This window comes from Stegodyphus dumicola, chromosome 1 (genome assembly GCF_044657685.1).
Source record: "Stegodyphus dumicola isolate Sdum_Otavi_A_Nest chromosome 1, ASM4465768v1".
NCBI lineage: Eukaryota > Metazoa > Arthropoda > Arachnida > Araneae > Eresidae > Stegodyphus > Stegodyphus dumicola.
The window spans coordinates 164,761,040-164,780,929 of NC_140768.1; the positions used below are offsets into that span (position 1 = coordinate 164,761,040).

Here is a 19,890-nt window from a genome sequence, read left to right on the forward strand (position 1 = left end):
AGCCAAACACCACGTCGCTTAAACTGTGAAGCACGCAGTTTCAAACGAAGACTTTAGTACCTTTTTCACAAATTGGGAGATGGCTACCGACATTAAGTTTAAGGATTATGAATTGTAAAAGTATAAAGAAAGAATTAAAGTTAAAGGGCACACTATATTAAATATTAAAAATAATAATAAGTGAAAATAGGGCTGCTGCAGTTTCACAGTGCTTATTACGAGACGCCACTGGTTACGCTCATTCTTTGATGATAAATTTAATTTTGACATTGCTGATGAAAGTCTTACATGTATTTTGTCAAACATTCTTCAAAACATTGAAGAACAAAAATCAATTTTGCGAAATATTTATTAAGATCATATTGGCTAAAAGAATTCAAATATTTTTGCAGTTAGTTCAATGACACACTGTGAATAATATTATACAAATTTTAAAAATCTAAAAGCTTTGAGATATTATATAACGCCCTAAGGAACTTTTTTTAAAGTTTTGTGTGTTAGTTTTATTTATTGAATATTATGTTCTTTGCACTTAAACCATAAAATTCAATTCAACAGCAATATCACAAAATAATTTAAAGAATTTCAGATACACAGTCTAACGCGCTGGAGATCATTTTTTTCCTCATACAGTATTGCCATTGTTCACTCTGAATTCATTGAGACTGTTAATCAAAAATTCGTTTTATAAAATATGAAATAGATAATAAAACAAATTTCAAATTTTGGCTTCCATATTCGAGTGGAGGACTACGTTATTCAAAATTTGATGGCTAGACAAGATCCAGTGCATCTCGAAGTGATTTTTTCAAAATTTGAATCAGATTTTTTTTTTTTTGATGAAATCGCATCAAATCAATAATTCGCTCTCATGATATCAGAAACACATTCACGCAGCCACTGTTGCTGATTTATCACTGTTGCCATTGTTCGTGATATCAGCACTGTTGCCACTCGGAAAAATGAGGGGGATAATTCTGTGCAGTTTTCAGATTTAATATTTCGCTTGGATACTGGACGTTTGTCACGTTTGTCGAGAGAAGGCAACGGAAAATTAGTTAATTTATTTATTACGATAATTAATATTTGTATTAAGGGATATTGCTTATTTCATTGTATTTTTTATATGTAATACATTTTTTTATATTTTTTTTCGGGGGGGATAACGTTACCCTGCGCAGAGTAAAATTCTGCGCAGTTTTTAAATTTAACGTTTGGTGTTCCCTTTAGGCATTTTCCCAGTACATTTAGAAGCCAAAGGAATGCTGGCTGCGTAGCGGCTAGAGTATTTAAATAAATTTAATAATGAATAATTTGCATGAATGTATGCATGTTTTTTGCATTGTGAAAAACAGCGGCACATAGAGCCCTCAAATTTTGAATAACGTAGTCCTCCACCCGAATATGAACACCTAGAAGCCCAAATTTTAAATTTCGAATTTGTTTTATTATCTATTTCATATTTTGTAAAACTTTAACAAGTTTTTGATTTACAAACTCAACGATTTCAAATCGAGCAGTGAAAATACTGTAAGTAAAAAACACTTGTGTTTCCAGCGCACGAAACTGCGTATCGGAAATTCTAAAGATATGCCGATTTTCTTTTTATAGATTTTAGTATTTGAGGCAAATCTAAGAATTATCTCGCTGAATATTTTTATCATATTCACGTTTATAGTTACGTTCTGTATTTCCTCTCATTTTTATCTGAAGTAAGTACTTTACTCACCTCATCCTCTTCGAAATTCTGCCCATCACCTCACCTGGAATCCGGCTGTTAAATGTCTGTGTATGTGATTATGGCAAAGCCTCGAGGGCTATCTGTCTAAGGGGAGGAATGCCTTCGCGGAGGACTTTCTAAGGGAAGTGTTCAGCGGCTTTACCACTCGGCTGTTGATGGGCCCTGTTAAATGTGTTATTGACAGACTAAATAAGGACATCAAAAATGACATCAAAGCACATAAGGACAGTTTATGGTACGACATGCTCACAAATCTGATACTAAAAATGGTCCCTTCTGGTCACTCATTAAAAATATAAAATTCTCATGACTTCGCATTTTCCCACGCCATGGAAATCTGAAAAAATCATACTCATCCCGAAACCTGGAAAGAAACACACGCAAACAGGCGGCTATCGTCCAATTAGTTTACTTCATGGACTTTGGAAAAATCTTTGAACGTGTTATTTTAAATAGAATCAAGCCTTACTTTCACCTCCCGAGCAATTCGATTTTAGAGAAGGACTTTCCACTACGAAACAGTTACTCATGATTACTGAATTCTGAGGTGCTGCACTTCATGTTAATTTAAATGTTGCTATTCTCACGATAAACGGGTCCAAAGGTTTTGACCGCGACTAGCATGAAGGTTTACTCTCCAAATTGATTCTGCTCAACTTCGATAGAGAACACACCTTGGTGCTTCTCTCTTTTATTACTCAACGCACCTTTTGGGTCTCTGTTGGTAAAGATCTCCCCAATTTTAGAGTAATACAGGCAGGATTGCTCCATGGTTTGGTAACTGGACCAATTTTGTACTTATTTAATGTAACTGACTTTCGCAAACTCAGTTGCATTAATAATAATATGCTTGCCTGTTATGTTGATGACACTTCGCTAGCTATGATATCTGCTAGTATTAATTTTGCCATCCGAAAGTTACAAGAACATATTCTTCCTATTGAAACCAGGTGTGCCAACTGGAATGTTCTCGTTAATACTTCTAAGTCTCAACTCCTTATTATTAGAAAGAAAAAGAAAAATATTCCTATTAAGAAAAATCTTACACTTTTAGACGAACCCGTCCCCATCTTGAAGCAACCTATCTGGTCATTTATCTATCTATCTGGAGCTATCTGGGTGTCATTTTAAATAACAAACTGACTATCCGACAAACTGACTCATCATATCCAGCACATCACAAGTAAAGCTACTAAAGTTATGGAATGTCTCTAGCCGCTCATCAGCAAATATTCAAACTTACATCTTGCCAAAAAACACTTGATTTATCTGTCCATTGTAAGAATCATGTCATACCCTTCTCCTGCTTGGACAACGGCTTCAAAAAATGATACAAATAAACTACAGCTGTGCAAAGCAAATTCCTTAGAATTATGACTAATGCTAACATGTTTGTCAAAAATAAGTCTTCATGACGATCTAAATATCGAAGCACTATCCAAGTATCTGCACAAAACCAACACGAAATTCTTCCAAAATGCACTGGACTTCAGCCACATGATGCATTTTAACTTATTCCATTATGAAATTATGAATGAAGATCGTAATCTGCGACCTTATGCTGCATTCCTCCTTACAGACAACCAGGATTTTTCTACTTAATTTTTGTGTTTATTTTAAACTTGCAAAGCTAAGCTGCTCTGCTGTTGCATGACATGACAGATGAAAATTACCTCCACTCAAGATTAATTATTTTATTTAATTATTCATGGAATTTTTGAGTCTTTCATCTAATTTTAATAGAAAAGGACCCAGCCAATCCGATGTCACTACCTTCTCACGTGACCATGGTCATTTCTCCTACACTTTCAACACCTATTTGAATTATTATTTGTTTGTTACTAGCCGGAACAAATCATGCGTTTTGCTTAATAATCACGGCAAAAGAGGAACTTGGAACTTTCAACTGTTCGTCTTGGACTCAGCTTAGGTATCAGTCAAACTTCCAGGCCCACAGTGGAATACCCCACTTCGAGATCTCAGTTCAGTTGTTTACTTACTTGTTGTTGAATGTAGCGAATTTGCACTGAGATCGGATTAGCTTTCTCTGCGCTTTGGATTGCATTCTATTTAATGTTTTAGTAGTTTAAATTATAGCTGCTGATTATATTGCGTGATATAGCGATATTGTAAGAATATCTTTGAAGAAAAATTCAGCGTTTTGTTATATTTCTTGTGATAAGAATAAATTTCATTAATTTTTTATCGGACTTCTGCATTCAGTCTATTAGGAACCCGTACGCACGCAACAGTTATTGAGACACCATCTGATATCACTGCTGTTACTTCACTCATTTTCTTCCCCTTTTTGTATTTCCCGTGTAAATTTTGCTTTATTCTGGTGTTTTGTAATAGTAATTTTTCACCCGTTCTGCAATAAATGAAATTAACTTTTTCTTATATAGACCACGTGGTTAATCGGTAATGCCGTAACCGTAAGCAGACCAGTGTCGCTAGATTTTAATATTTGAGGCAAATCTAAGGATTATCTCGCTGAATAGTTTTAACACATTCACGTTAATAGGTACATTCTACATTTCCCTTCATTTTTTTTATCTGAAGTAAGTATTTAACTTACCTCACCCTCGAGATTATGCCCATTAAGTTAAAAAGTCAGCGACAAACTTATTAAAATAACTTACAAAAGCTGAATGCTTTCCAATAAATATAAATAAATATGCTAAAAGTCTTTTAATGGTCATATTCACTTCTATTTCCTTATACATATTCATTTATATGAAAATTTTAAAAATTTTTATCTTGAACGTTATTTTATTTATTAATCCAAAGGGCGTTAGCCCAAATGGGCTATTAGTCTTGAAGCGGTTTTGGCTGAGAGTCACTTTAAATGTCTGAATATTTTTTCAAATTAGTGCCGCGAAACTACTTTTAAAGAAATTAAATAATGCAGAATCTGTATAAATGTACGTATGTTTCTCTGACTGTTAGAAGATGGCGTTACCTAGGGCTATCAAAGTTTGAACAACTTAGCCTTCCACACGATCATGGGTACCTGGAAGCCCGAATTTTGAATATCGAATTTTATATTTCATATTTTATAAACTTTTAATGAACTTTTAACACATATAATGATTTGAATGCGAGCAGTGGCAACACTATATAATCACCGTACTGTACGGATTAAAACATTGTTATCTCCAGCGCGCGAGACTATATATCAAAAATTCTAAAGGTATGCTCTTTTTAAATATTTTGGGATTTTGCTATTCAACTGAGTTTTATGTGGCGTAAGTGCGAAGAACATGCTATTTATTTAACACACAAAACGTTAATAATAAAAAGTAAAAAAACTTCTGCAATTCATCTTACTAAGAAAACTGTGCATTGATATGATAAAATAACAAAAGACTGAAAAAAATAGAAAAATGTATGCCAACACACTTCATCGGAATTCTAAACACATGCTGCTGTTTAATTTTTTGTAATTTTGCTGATGAATTGTATATATCTTCAGTGCGAAGAAAATGATCCTTAATAATAAAGCTAAAAAGACAAAAATTAATGAGTTAGCAGGATGTGCACAACAACCTACTGGTAGATTACAAGTAAGAGCGTAAAAAACACTCACAAACGCTTTTGGACGAGCATCAAAACCTGAAACCTTTCGGATTTTTTTTATTATTATGTATTTATCTATTTTAAGAAAATTATAACCAAGACGGAAATTTAGGTTATTTGTTTTGAACAAGAGACTAAATCCCGCGTAAGTTAAATTTGTTCTGAGGTGTCTAAGCTCTTTGTTCATTTTTGACTCTTATGTAATACTTTTATGTCTGCACAAAAACTTTTGAGAGGATATATAGTATATATCAGGCGCTATTAAATAATACCTTTCATTTTGACTGAGCTGAATACCGCATAAGGTACTCAGTATCTAATTCTACAATTTATGGACAATAAAACTGTTTATGTCATTCAGTAGTAAAAAAATTACCCCCTACCTATTAAATTTGTTTGTATTTTACCTTCATGATGAACGCATCGTAAAAATCTGCAGAAAAGGGCATAAATATCTGAAAATGTGAAATCGTTATCTTATATGCTGAGCTCAGAGTTCATAAAGGTGTTGTTTGCAAGAATGAATCTCCACTATCTCCGGGCTTAAAAAAGTAGCACTGCGGCCATTCTTTACATCAGGTACAGTAGCAACTGCGTTTTATTCTGTTAACACTTTCTCTAAACCCTTTAACGCTCTATTTATAAACATTCTCTCTTAAGGAGACTCATACACCTTACAGCCCAGAAGATCTTCGAGTATGGGATTGTTGCAAGAATTTGGATAACTTATTTATTTTAAAAGCAATTACTTCCAACTTTTTACAGGTAATTACGTAATATAGCTGCTTTCTGAAATAGTAATTAGAAAGTTTGTATTTCCACAAATATTTTTTTAAATTCTCAGAATGTCTTGTTAAATTTTTATTTTATTTGGAGTTGAGTTTATAAAATGTATTTTATTAAAAACAATCTGTAATGTTTTCCTGCATAATTTTTTTAATATTAAAATATTCATCAGATTTTGGGTGCAGTTAGAAAATGGTGTCCGTATAAAGAATTCCATCAAATTTCAAGTATGTACCATTAGCCATTTTTAAAATATCATGCGCGCAAGGTGGAAACATGACGAAAATTTTTGTCACAAAGCGGATTGAATTACAAAAATATTTTTGGCAAAACAAACTTTCTGGTTACTAGTTCCCAATATATAGTTAGTTAGTAGTTATATCGATTTATATGGAATGAGAATTATTTTCTTTACTATATTATTGCGCATAATTTAACATGTTAATCTATCATGCGCATATATGATGAATTTTGCCCTCCGTAATATACAAAAAAGTGAAAATAGAACAAGACGTTCAAATGAACATTTTAAATATATCCTTCAAAGCTGTTAATGTGTCTCACAACCGAAATGTACATGGCTTGATGTACTAAACTCATTTTGCGAGCAAAATTTTAGAAAGTTATAATTGCATTTAACTACATTTTATGCACTATATGCAGGCATCCTTAGGGGGTTTGACATAGTATTTCTTCTTCAGGAGAAGTCACAATAAGCAATCAGACATTTGTCTCATTGCGGGGCCAATCTACAAATCCTGTCCATCCATGTTTTAATGGTTGCCTTCCGAACCATTGACGGACAGCAGCTTTCGTCTCAATACCCACATAAAACATCTCAGTTACCTTTACACATTTGTCCTCTGTGACTACAATATAATTGGACCAAGGCTGAAATAATCACTTTTTCGTTCACGTTTCTCCTGAATCACTCTTACCCAGTCCACCACTGTTGTTTTCGAGCCGCTTACATTCAAGGAAACACTTCAGCTAGTTGAAATCATTCAGCACTGAGGAACAGCAAGCTGATCCAGTTTGGATGTGCTCAGTGCGGAACTCTTATTTTGCAATAGATATTGCCGCAAAGACAAAACTTTTTGACACATGATTTATGCCATACCCGTGATATACCACTATAGTTACACATTCTTTTACGCCTAATAGAAAAGGTATTTAGAGTATGTTTTTAATAAAAAAACTGCTATATCCATTTCTATTTTCTAATAAATACCTTTTAGTTTAAAAAGAAAATATAACTGTATCAGGCTCAATAGTTATACAGATTATATTGTGATCATTACTAAATACTAAATTATGTATCAAGCTTTCGGCATATTTTCGTTATACATTGCACATCTTTAGTGGGTCACACGAAGTAGAATCTCCATGTTAATCCAAAAGGTACAATTACCAGGGTTGCTAATTGCTTTCAAACTAATAAATACTAACTAACTCGTTGTGATTCCAAACTAATAGACGTGTGGATGAAGAATGCAAGCACGATCTACTAGCCACTTGAAGTTAATATTGGGTGTACAAATAAGTTTTAAGCGTGTTTTTTTTTTTTTTCCTTTGGTAACTTTGAAGTTTTATTCAGAGAAATTGGAAAGTTGTTTGTAACGTTCCCCAGTGAGTTTGTAACGTTCTCTGAGCTTGTCCCACCAGATGCACAGCATTAGCTTCTTGTCATGAATATGCGGTTTGGCCGTTGAAGTTGATGTATGGCCGGGCTTACTCCACGATTTTCTGCTTTTTGGATTGTCATAGTAGATCCATTTTTCATACTCCATCACGATTCCATGCAAAACCCTTTCCAATTTTGCTTTGTTGCTCGCACTTGAAAAAACGGCGTCCTACTTCTCTTGGCTTGAGTTCATGCGGAATCCAATTTCCTTGTTTCCGCATCATACTCATGGTCTTGAGACGCTTTGAAATCGCTTGTTGGATCACTCACAAGGTTTTGGCGACCTTCTCTAGAGTTTGGCATGAATCTTGGTACAACAACCCCTCCAACTCAGCGTCTCCAAACTTTACTGGTCACATGTTTTTTTATTTATGAAGCATGTTCCCTATATGATTCACATAGCAATCGATGTCCATCAGCTGCACCTTTCTTCAAATTAAAATAAAAATGAAGAGCTTCCGCAAATTTTGTTTTGTTGGTACAAAAGGTTGACATGGGTTGAGCACAAAGAAATTTCGTTGCTTACACTTCAGCGAAATGAAACAGACTGATTTTTAGACATAAATGCTGACGCTTTAACAGGAATATAGTTACAAGATTATCCGATAGGATTGGTTACTAGTAACACCATCTTATGTTAAATCCCTCAAAACTTATTTGTACACCCAATAATTTTATGTAGCTTTGTTTTCGAAAACAGGAGAAGAGAAAAATAAATATACTAGTATAGAGTAATAAAAAGTAAAATTTCCATAACTGTTTTTCTCACATTACACAGAAATTTGGGCTATAGTTGCCAACTTCAAATAATATACACTTTAATATATTTTTATTTTGCAGTTAAAGAACTGACAAAATGAAACGCACGGGTCCCGATAGCCTCAACAGTTGGATTATAGCTGTGGCGTGCTGTTTCATCAACATGATGATGTATGGGATGGCCCGATTATCGGGGGTACTTTTTGTAGCTTCTGTGCCCCGTTTCGGTGTCGGACGAGAAGAAGCATCTTTCCCATATACTTTCGCCAATTTTATGAGAAACACATCAGGTTAGTATACAGTTACTTGACTATATATTTGAAATGCTAGGTTTTAACCATTTTTAAAAAGAAATTCGTGTTCTTTTTCCTTCGGTTTCATAGAATTGATTCCGTATAATTCGTGGTATCTGTTTAATTTAAAAGTTATTTAATTTACCATCGAACTTCAGCATGCACTGTAAGAAGACAGCAGAAGCTAATTCTGAGCAGTCGGAAATTCGAGTTAGCGAGACAGTTGATTAAACTGCGCTTAAAAAAGCCTGGTATTCCATGTTAATGTACGTGTAAATATAATTTAAAAAGCAGAGTAATATTAAGCAGAAAGATTCAAGTACAGAGCTTAGTAAGCTGCAGGAATTGAAATTGTATAAAGTCAGAAAACTTGGTTTTTCTTTATTCTAAAGCAAAAATATGGATCATGATTCTCATCAAGTTAGAGTTTTCTTTAGATTACTTAATGTTTCGTAAATTCACAATAGCAAAATAGAAGTTAATGGAGAGGACTAAATACGCAGATTATCATTCCGCAGCAATGCAAGCTATTTTATACCATTTCTGTAAAAGCTGTTGGACGCTTTACCTCTGTGGTTTAGGCTCATCTAATTTCCCTTTATAAAGAAAGAAATGTAAAATAATAATAATAACAATAAATGTCATCGCCATTCAAAAAAAACCTCTCCCTCTCGAACGACCGTAACGGATGTTCCACTTTAGCGAACACTCCTTGTTAATGGATGGATTGTTCTTGAATACCTAAATCTTCGAAGCAGTTCATCGAATATATTTCGAGTTAAAGAAATTTGAAATTAGGGGGGGGGGAATTAGACATTAGTTTTTAATCATTTTTCTTTATTGGAAGAATGCAGTTTGACTTATTGAACATTTCGAATTTTCAGTGTTTGAATTATCTGATTCTACTGGGATACCTAGGTATGAATTTTTCTCAAATTCATATAAATAAATAGGTTAATAAATGTTTCAATCCTCAGGTCCGTTAGTGGGATACCTTGGACACAAATTTGGCGTTAGATTAGTGACTACAAGTGGATGCTTACTTGGAGCAATAGGAATTGCTGCTTGCTATTTCGCTGAAAGTATACCTATTGTTACAGTACTTTGGGGAACCCTATTCGGTAAATCAGATACTTTTACTCTTCTATAATTGCACAGTGGTAATTTTATGTTCACGTTTACTGTTGTAGTACTTAGAAGAGAATTTTTCTTCTTCTTCTTCTTATTATTATTACTGATATTGCTATTATTTTCCATAAAATAGGAAAGTTTAATTACCTAAAAATAAAGCTTTGCTGGTTTTCTATGTTCAAAAAGATGAGTAATATTTAAAGTAATTTTCTCTTGCAAGATTCTGTACTGTGTACTTCTAAGTTACAGTTGAATGTGAAGAATCTTAAGAACTAGTAAGCGAATAATCGCTTGAGTTCGTGGGATAGAAAACAACAAGTAAGAAAGGTGAAATAACCCTTTTATTATTCCAATAAGGTGTAACAGAACTCCGTTTGGAGTTGTACAATAAAGCCGACACTCGAGCTCAACTAAACTAAACTAATATTAACTAAAAAGATATAGCCGAAGCTATCAAACTTCTAACAGAGTTGGACCCTTGACGCTAATTACTGCGAAGCTATCAAGGGCCTAAAGTACGGCCGAGCATAGTTATAACTTAAGAGAGAGTCGCCTAAAAAAGGGGGACACGTGCTAGGCAGAATCACTGGTTCTCTCTAACTAAAACAGTAGAACTTCGCGGTTAAATACTACTCCTTAAATTTGCATTCACACGTGATTCTAAAAATACTTTCTGGCCGGAAGTTGAAATTAAGAAGCGATAGGAAAGGACTTTAACTCAAAGTTTAATTGTTAGATAAATAAACATAATTCTTACACTGTAATCAGAGAAATTTTTTAACGCCGTGGACAAAAGAAAAGGGCAAAATTAAGCAATGCATGTACATTCGATTAATAATTGTCATAATATTGAATTCTTTCATTTTTCGGGAAATATTTAATGATAAACTGTGTGCTACAAGCATACAGATATAACTTGTTTTAACTCTTGGGAGTAATTTCTCTTGAATATCATAATCCCTTCTTGAACATCATGATTTCCTTTGACTATGTAACATCTGTTTCCATAAAAGAGTCCTTCGCAGATCTTCTTTTTTTTTAACTAACTCTTTAAATTACTGATAATCTAAAATTTTTACTTTTATCAAAATGTATGTTTAGACACTTATAATTTTTTATAAAGCAAAGTAGTAAGAAATTAAAACAAATCATGTAACATGTAGTATATTGAATATTTTACTTGTATTAAAATAATTAAGAAATATGTTTTCCTATGTAAAATTATGCAATTTTTAATTCTTTTGGGGAAAGGTATGTGTGTGTGTTCCAAACCCTTGCATTTCGAAACCGATCGTTCATAAGGCTATTTTTTCGGTTAAAGGGGACTCATACACCTTAAAACCCATAAAATGTTCGAATAGGTGACTGTTGCAAGAATTGGGACAACTTATTTATTTTAAAAGCAATTACTACCAACTTTTTACAGCTGACTACATAATATAGCTGCTTTCTGAAATAGTAATCAGAAAGTTTGTGTTACCACAAATATTTTTATAATTTAATCCGCTTTGTGACAACATTTTTCGTGATGTTTCCAACTTACGCGCACAGTTTAAAACATTCTGTTTCATAATTTAATTCCATATTTAATATATAGCTTTTATAACATTTGGAAACTACTGTGATCCTAAAATACTAAAAATTTCATGTTAAATTTTTATTTTATTTTGAGTTGAGTTTATAAAATGTATTTTATTAAAAAAATTTTTAATGTTTTCGTCCATGAAATTTTTCAATATTAAAACATTCATCAGATTGTTGGTTCAGTTAGAAAATAGTGCCCATATAAAGAATTCCATCAAATTTCAAGTATGTTCCATTAGCCATTTTTAAAATATCATGCGGGCAAGGTGGAAACATGGCGAAATATTTTGTCACAAAGAGGATTAAATTACAAAAATATGTGTGGCAGCACAAACTTTCTGGTTACTAGTTTCCAAAGCAGCTATATTATGTAGTCAGCTGTAAAAAGTTGGAAGTAATTGCTTTTAAATTAAATAAAATATCCCAATTCTTGCAACAGTCACATATTCAAAGATCATGAGGGGTTTAAGGTGTATGGGTCCCCTTAAATGCGTTAGGCGTTTCTGCAATGAAATTCATGCCAATTTCAATGCTTTTCTTTTATATTTATTATTGTCTGACGTGGTTGATTATTTCAGTAATTTAGACCAAAGAAAAGCCTAATATTTAACAAAACACATTTTTACATATTTTTATTAATAAAAATACTAATATATTTTTTAAGCAATAAGTTACTTCTTCCTTTCATTTGAAACACTGCTGAACAAAGTTTGGGAATTTTTGGATATATTCCTCCTAAACTGCATCATCTGAATGAACGATTCATTCATGATGTTAAACTGCTAAACCTCATAAGATTAATAAATATGATATTATTAATACAATAATAGCAAAATTTATTATGAACAGTGCTTTGATACAAACTTAAAAGCTTATTATATATTTACCTTCTATCCAGCATTCTGGCAATGTTCTTTTGCACAAAATATTTCGTGGGAAAACTTACGCTGCACAAGAAATTGATGCCCCTTATAAATTATTTTGGTGCTTGTTATTACGAAACAAATGAAAAGAAATGTAACAAATCCATAAACATAAAGAATTTTATATTTATCTGAAGATTTTTGCATTCATTTTAGTGTTGTTCTACAATACATATTGAATCATAGTGTATATTGCAGAACATCACTAAAAGAATATAACTATTCCAGCTGTTTTCTTGCGTAGTAAAATATTGCATGATATAAAAAATATTGTAAGAGTTTGACTTTCATTTTCCACTACTAGTTTTTGTTTCCATTCTTGGCATTCAACATTTTATTTTATTATTAAAACATTTTACTCAAAAACGCTCAACATTTTACTTATCACATTATCAATTTATGTATGATATTTATTAAGAATTTTAATTTCCAATTTCTTTTGCAGGTCTTGGATTTGGATTAGGGAATATTCTTTTGCCAGTAGCCATTAATCAATATTTTGACAAGAACAGAGCTACAGCATCAGGAATTTCTTTCTCTGGAGCTTGCTTGGGGTCATTTATTTTACCTCCAATTGTCGAAATATTGCTCAACACGTATGGTTTGTCAGGAACATATCTTTTCCTAGCAGGATTCGTTCTGAATTGTGTGCCGGCTGCCTTGCTTTTAAAGAAACCAAATTGTATAATTACCACTGCAAAATCTAAAAGTCAATTACAAAGTGTTGAAGAAGAAAAACAGAGCATTATAGCTGGTAAAAAGGTCAAACTCTACACGGTAGAAAATAACTCTGATAATTTAATACCTGTCCAAGAAAAGAATGTATCACTTCATGGTGTAAATATTAAAGAACTGCAGCAATCATCTGCCACAGATGATATTTCAGACCAACAAAATAAAATTTCAAATCCTGTCATGACTTATGACGAAAGAATAAAGCTATTATCAACTCAGACTCTCCTTTCCGATTATTCCATTCATATGAGTACATCCGAAACATTAAAATTTGATGAAATCATTAAAAACAGCAAAGGAAGAAGGCAAATGGATCCAGCTAATCTAGAATGTGAAGTAAGCAGTACTGACTCTCAAAATTTGGATTCTGAGAGATATGAAATATTTCATAAAAATTCACAAATCTCGCTTTATTCCGCAAATCATAATGTCAAAGAAAATTCATCGGATAGCTATTTTCGAACTTTAAGGTCTTTATCAATGGGCTCAGATTTTTCATCGCCCAAAAATAATTCCGATTTCCGTCCAACAAACAGTTATAATGAAGCTTATTACAATTCTAGCTATCAGAATGATTTTGATGAACGACTACGTGAATATATAGCGCCACAAAAGTCTCTGTATGAAACATCTACATCTTTCACTCCAACGATATTATCGGATTCAGAAGGATCCGAACAGAAATCAGCATTAGAATCCTTCAGTATTATATTTGATCCTATTTTTGTTCTTATCGCAATCACAAATGCAATATATTGTTTTACCTTTGTTTGTATGATTACCGTAATTGTAGACTTCGCAAGAGATGTTGGAATTGGTACATCAAATGAAAAATATGTTTTAATGTCTCTTTCAATTGGTGATCTTATTGGTCGCCTTTTCCTTGGTAGAATAACTGATGAGGGCTACATGACAAAAACCGGATTCGCAACTTTCTGTTTTATATGCCAAGGAATTGCAGCTACTGCAGTTGCCTTCTCCTCGGGATTTGCTATGCTGATATCTCTTGTCGCTTTCTACGGATTATCTGAAGCAGGTTTAATTCTTATATTTCCTTTGATCGTTGCTGAATTTATTGAAGAGGATAAACAGACAGTGGCTATACCTTCAAGTAACTTTCTTTCTGGACCGTTGTGTCTCGCAGTGGCACCATTAATTGGTAAGTTTGAATGAATTAAAATTCTTGAGACTAAGAATCTGATAATTATCTTTTATACTCACAATGTTTTAGATATCGTCTCAGGTTAAGATAATTGCTCATTAAAAAAGGTAGAAAAACCTTACTCTTCTGCAAAATTTTTATTTCTTTTCCTTCGAAATTATAAAATATATATTTTACATTGGTATATTTTGCATTACTATATTTTGCATCGATGGAATACATCGAATTTGGCGAGAACCTCCATGAAGCCATGAAGCCATCTTGCTTACTCACACTGTGCAAGGGTGGAAGTATCATGATATGGGGCATGTTCTGCTGCCATGCAAGTGGTGCCGTGATGTTCCTTGAGGATAAACAAACTGCCACGAGATACCTAGATATACTAGCAGATCAAGTGCACCCTGCTGTGCTGCATTTTTACCCTGATGGCGACGGATACTTCATGGATGGTAACACAATTATACATCGTGCCGGAAATGTTCAAAATTGATTCGCTGAACATCATTCTGACTTCCAACACCTTCCCTGGCCACCGCCTAGCCTGGATCATAAACCCATAGAAAATGTGTTGGATATGTCGGAAAGACGCATCCAACTGCACCCTCCTCTTCAATCTAATTTACAAGGTATAAAAAGCTGCATAATCAATCCATGGTATTCTCTAGACATAAATGCACTCCAGAAGCATGTAAACTCAGTGCCTAATTGAAACAGGGCAGTTAGCTATGCAAAAGGTGGTCCAATAACATATTGATCTTGGGCTCCTAATTCACTGCCCAGCGTGTGTATTATTAGTATAGCATATTAATAACCATTAGAGCAGAGTAATCACATATATGTATGCTCTTTTTAGTGTGTTCTACATTAATCAATTCCCTTTACCTAATATAATCTGAATGTATAATTAATATCTGAATGTGTAATTAATATCTGAATGTATAATTGTTGAAATTATTTTATAATTTAAATGAAACAGTTTTAAAATTTTAAATTTCAAGAACTGCATTTAGAAATGAAATTGTTATCTAGTAATTAAATTTAATTTCAAAATAATTCTAGTTGTCCTTCCCTCCCTCCCACAAATATTGCAAAATTATAATTATTTCTTTTAAGATTAGACAAATCTTTCTCTTAGTGGAATGAGATGCATTCATTTAAAACTCCATTTATTCATAATTATAATTTTCTGATCGTCCGTTTCAATGAAATTCTTTTCACTATGAAATTAATTTTAAGTACTTTTCTCAGAGAAAATTTTAGAGCACACTTTTTTTCTTGCATTTGTCTTTTGTTATGTTCATTCAGCCTGTCAGCTGCCTTTTCATCAGTTTAAAAAAAAAATGATGTTCTTCCATACTTATTTCCTTTAATGCATTATTTTCAAGAGTTCTTTTAATTTCAGGCTACTTCCGGGACGATGTTGGATCTTACAGCTACATATTCTTCGGCATAGGAATCGTTTCTGTGATCTGCGGCTTAGCATGGCTCTTGGCTCCTTGTATAGCTAAATGTAGAAAATCTACACGCGATTAAGTAACCTGAAATAGAAGAGGAACCTTTGAACTATCACACGAATTGTAAGACCAGTTTCCCAGAGAAAAGGATACGAATAAAGTCAACAGGATATAATCTCTGTAGATTTTCAGCTTCATTCAGTGTGAGGAGGATAAGTTAATAATCATTAATGAAATGAGCGTTTAAAGTATTTTGCCTGAAAATAAGAGAAATATGGAATGAAATATGGATATTAAATAAGATAGTATGGAAGACCAGCTCTAGCCCTAGCTCAAAACAAGACATCAAGATAAATTAAACGCCTGACTAATATCCAGATCATTCAGTTTATTTAAAGTGATATTTCCTTTATTAAAGGTATGGAATAAAATAAAGAAGTTAAACTCTGAAGCATATCGATGCCAGTGTAATTGCAAAGAAAGTCGTATAATGTATGTGGATGCACTGATGGAAGTTTTTATCACTCCTTTATGTCGTATGAGATGATATGAGATCTGAACAATTGACGATATCATTATAAATAACAGTGACTGTGCCATTTTTCCCCTTGACATAATGATTACACAATCCTTGTTTTAGGGTCATAACCTTATGTCACGTAACATAACATCATACCCTTATGATATTGATATAATGTCGAATCATTATGTGGCATGGCATAATGATTTATTTCTTACGTACTGAGTATTCTGTGGCTCGTGATTGCACAAGAAATTTTTAATAATTCCGTTTTTAGAAAATTGTATATAGAAATATAAATCCTAACCGTATTTAAGGAAGCTGTAGAGGAATCTTCGCAAGGCTAGTGTTTGCTACTATAAGTTACCGTAGACGATCACTTCTGAAGTTTAATAGAACGTAACAGAACTTAAATAAATATCAGTATTAAACATCATTTCCCTAAGAGAACATGTCCACAAACTGTCAAATCGTCTGAAATTGCGGGTAGTGGCATTAAAAAAGTTTTATTGTATTTTGTTATGTATTAAAGCTATCAGCTGCATAAAATACATCACATAAAAGCTTGTACGTATTAAAACTATCTATAACACATCTATATACGTATAACCTAGCTACAACACACCACATTAAACTTAATATTACCGAAATAGTAACGCTAAATCCTACTAAAATTCAACGTAATTCATTCCATTTAGTATGATCTCGCTGATAATATTTTACATTAAATAATGTTTATGAATTACTTAAAGGAACTTTTTATGGTAATTTCGAATTTCCCACTAACAATAAAGGTAATTGATATACATGATCTACGAAAATTAACTAATTTAATGAACTGTCTTTCATATGTTACGTAATTTAAGCTAAAATTTCAACCAAATGTGGGTGAAATTTAATTAGACCAATGAAACAAAATGTGGTAATAATTGAATACAAAATGACGGATTTTAATATCGCTGATTTATCTAATTATTGGTTGAAATGTGTATCAGTGATTGTTGTTTAAAATTTGTGTTTGGTAATATGCCTGAATGTTTCCAGTAAAAAAAAAAAAGGATGTAAATAATGATAATGAACTGTGTAAAACAACAAATAAATTATTTATTTTCAAAAATACTATTTGTTTAGTGATTTTACGCATCGCTGTCACTGATCGAATCTATGATTGATAAAAGCTTGACTGTTGCATACATTCGTGCTGAGAAGCTAAAGAGCAAAAATAAAAGAAAAACTTTTAATCTAATTAAAAATAAAATCAAATCCATATATGTATTTACAAACAAATCACAAATTGATAACTGTTAGTAACTAATTATTTTGTTCAAAATGCTGCAAAATTAATTAAATATTTAAGAAAGAGATAAAATAAATAGAAAATAATATAAACCCAAAACGCCTAACTCTGCAGTAGGAAGACACAATACATGCAAAATGAAAGTAAAACTATATATAGAGAGAGAAGAGAAAAGAAATTAATGAAAAAAATTTCAGATAAAATAAATAGTAATATTTGATAACGCTTTGGTCTTTGCAGACGAACGTATTATCAATAGAAGCCCGTTTCTTAAAACTTAAAGATTTTTTAAGCTTAAAACGTTTACTTTTGAAATTTTCATTATAAAACACACAAAAATCATCAGATATAGTCTGTCCAAATTAGTGTCACAATAAACAAAATACACGAATAATCAAAATTTTTTAACAAGAGGTTAATTTTACTAATTTAAAACTCGGATTTATTTTAACTCTAGTAACTTGTAAAAGCAAAATGGTATGCTGCACTAAACTCTCAGAAAAAGTCAAATGTAGAAATCAAAACCTCAAAAAAGGTAAAATTGCCGAAATTTTGAAAATGCAAAATCTTTATAAATGAAATTCCAGAATAAAATGTATTAATTTAGACTGAGGAGAAAAGCAGTGAAGAAGCAAAATAGATACAGGGAATTAAATATGATACTAAGTTCCTGTAAAATGAAGCATTGTTGAAAAACAAATGTAAATATTTATAAATTAATATTTCTCCACGTAACTTGAAATTATTCCAATGCATATTAAAGATGGAAAGTTAAAAATTTTTCACAAGTGGAAAATTAATTAATTTAAAATATTTTTTGAAAACTTAGTAATCTGTAAAACCGAAACGGTATGATGACCAAGCAAAACAAATCACCAAGCAAAACAAAATTATCTTTTGTTTGGTGGCTTGTACATTAACATACAGTACACATATATTATGTGTATAATGTGTATAATACATTGCGTTAAGTAAGCCTATATAGACAGAGAATGAAAAATGAATGCAATATTTCTAAGATAAAATCCCGGTTCATAAGGTCAGCTAAGATTCATATGCATTAGTTGTTAAAAATTCTATTTCCAAATTTTGAATTATTAACCGACTGAAGTAGTATTAAGGGTTTGTGTCATTAACTTTGTGCAAGAATCATCTAACAGTAATTAATTTTGAAAGGATGCACTTTAGAGAAGTTTATTATAAGCAGTTACTATTTTTAGCACAGAAAGGGTAACTAACCAAATTAAAATAGGAAGCCAAAAACTAATGCAAATTAAAGTTTTAATAAATAAAGTAATTAATAAACTTATTTAATTAGTTTTAACAATTAAAGTTTTAATAAATTAATTAATAAATAAACTTATTTAATTAGTTTTAATAGTTAAAGTTTTAATTTTGATTTTATGCATTATATGTTATATAATATATAGATATATATGCACATACACATGTGTGTTTCAGCGCACGCGCGTGTGTGTATGTGTAGAAAACTGGATATATCAAAAACACCTAAAGGAGGCATTAGCAATAAGCAGTGACTTAAACAATACCTAAACAATACTGTGTCCTGACAATACTAACAATACTGACAATCCTAAACAATACTGACTTAAACAATACTGTGTCCGAAAATTTGGTGATGAAGTTTGTGAACACTGTGCATACTGATTTATCACATTACCCATATGAATGCCACCTCAGTCGAGACCCATATCTTGCGGCATCCTCCAAGCCTGTCCTGTTAATACTGCGTATAGTGACTTATGACGGAAACAAAGCCCCATGACAATGTCGAATCAAGATCGCTGTGTGAATATCAAAAAACTGCACTTTCTACACTTCTTTGAATTTGTACAGAGCATTCACATACCTATTCTATCAAGCATTCACATACCTATTCTGTCAGGTACCAGTGAGGTACTAGTGAAATGGTCTCAGTGGCCATTACATACAAAACAGTATTTCAGATTACAAGTACTTCTTGAAAATACCATCGTCATAAACTCATTTTTTAACCCTTTTAACATCAAGCTTTAACCAAAAAAAATAGCATCAAGCCGATAACACGATATGAAAAAACAATTTCTCATGAATTTAATCTCATATGGTTTTCAATCTCTGTACAGCCGTAGAAAACCAAAGTGGAAATGGATGTAGTTCATAGGAACAAAGCTTACCAATCATTCAAATCGAAAGCATTATAACTGTGATTCTTGCCCACCTGTGGCCGAGGGATTAAGAC

At 32.3% G+C, this 19,890-nt stretch overlaps 1 protein-coding gene across 5 annotated transcripts in view; it reads left to right on the plus strand.

Moving 5' to 3' along the window:
• Positions 1-17,471, plus strand: part of LOC118201995 (uncharacterized) — a 39,167-nt gene extending 21,696 nt beyond the window's left edge. For 2 of the 5 annotated variants that reach the window (XM_035374150.2, XM_035374155.2), the window contains exons 2-5: positions 8,631-8,839; positions 9,820-9,963; positions 12,926-14,374; positions 15,780-17,471. In XM_035374150.2, coding sequence (XP_035230041.2) covers positions 8,647-8,839; positions 9,820-9,963; positions 12,926-14,374; positions 15,780-15,910 — 1,917 coding nt within the window. In that variant the 5' untranslated portion in view covers positions 8,631-8,646 and the 3' untranslated portion in view covers positions 15,911-17,471. The other 3 variants (XM_035374151.2, XM_035374154.2, XM_035374156.2) reach the window with 3 other exon arrangements.
• Positions 17,472-19,890: the final 2,419 nt, after the last annotated feature.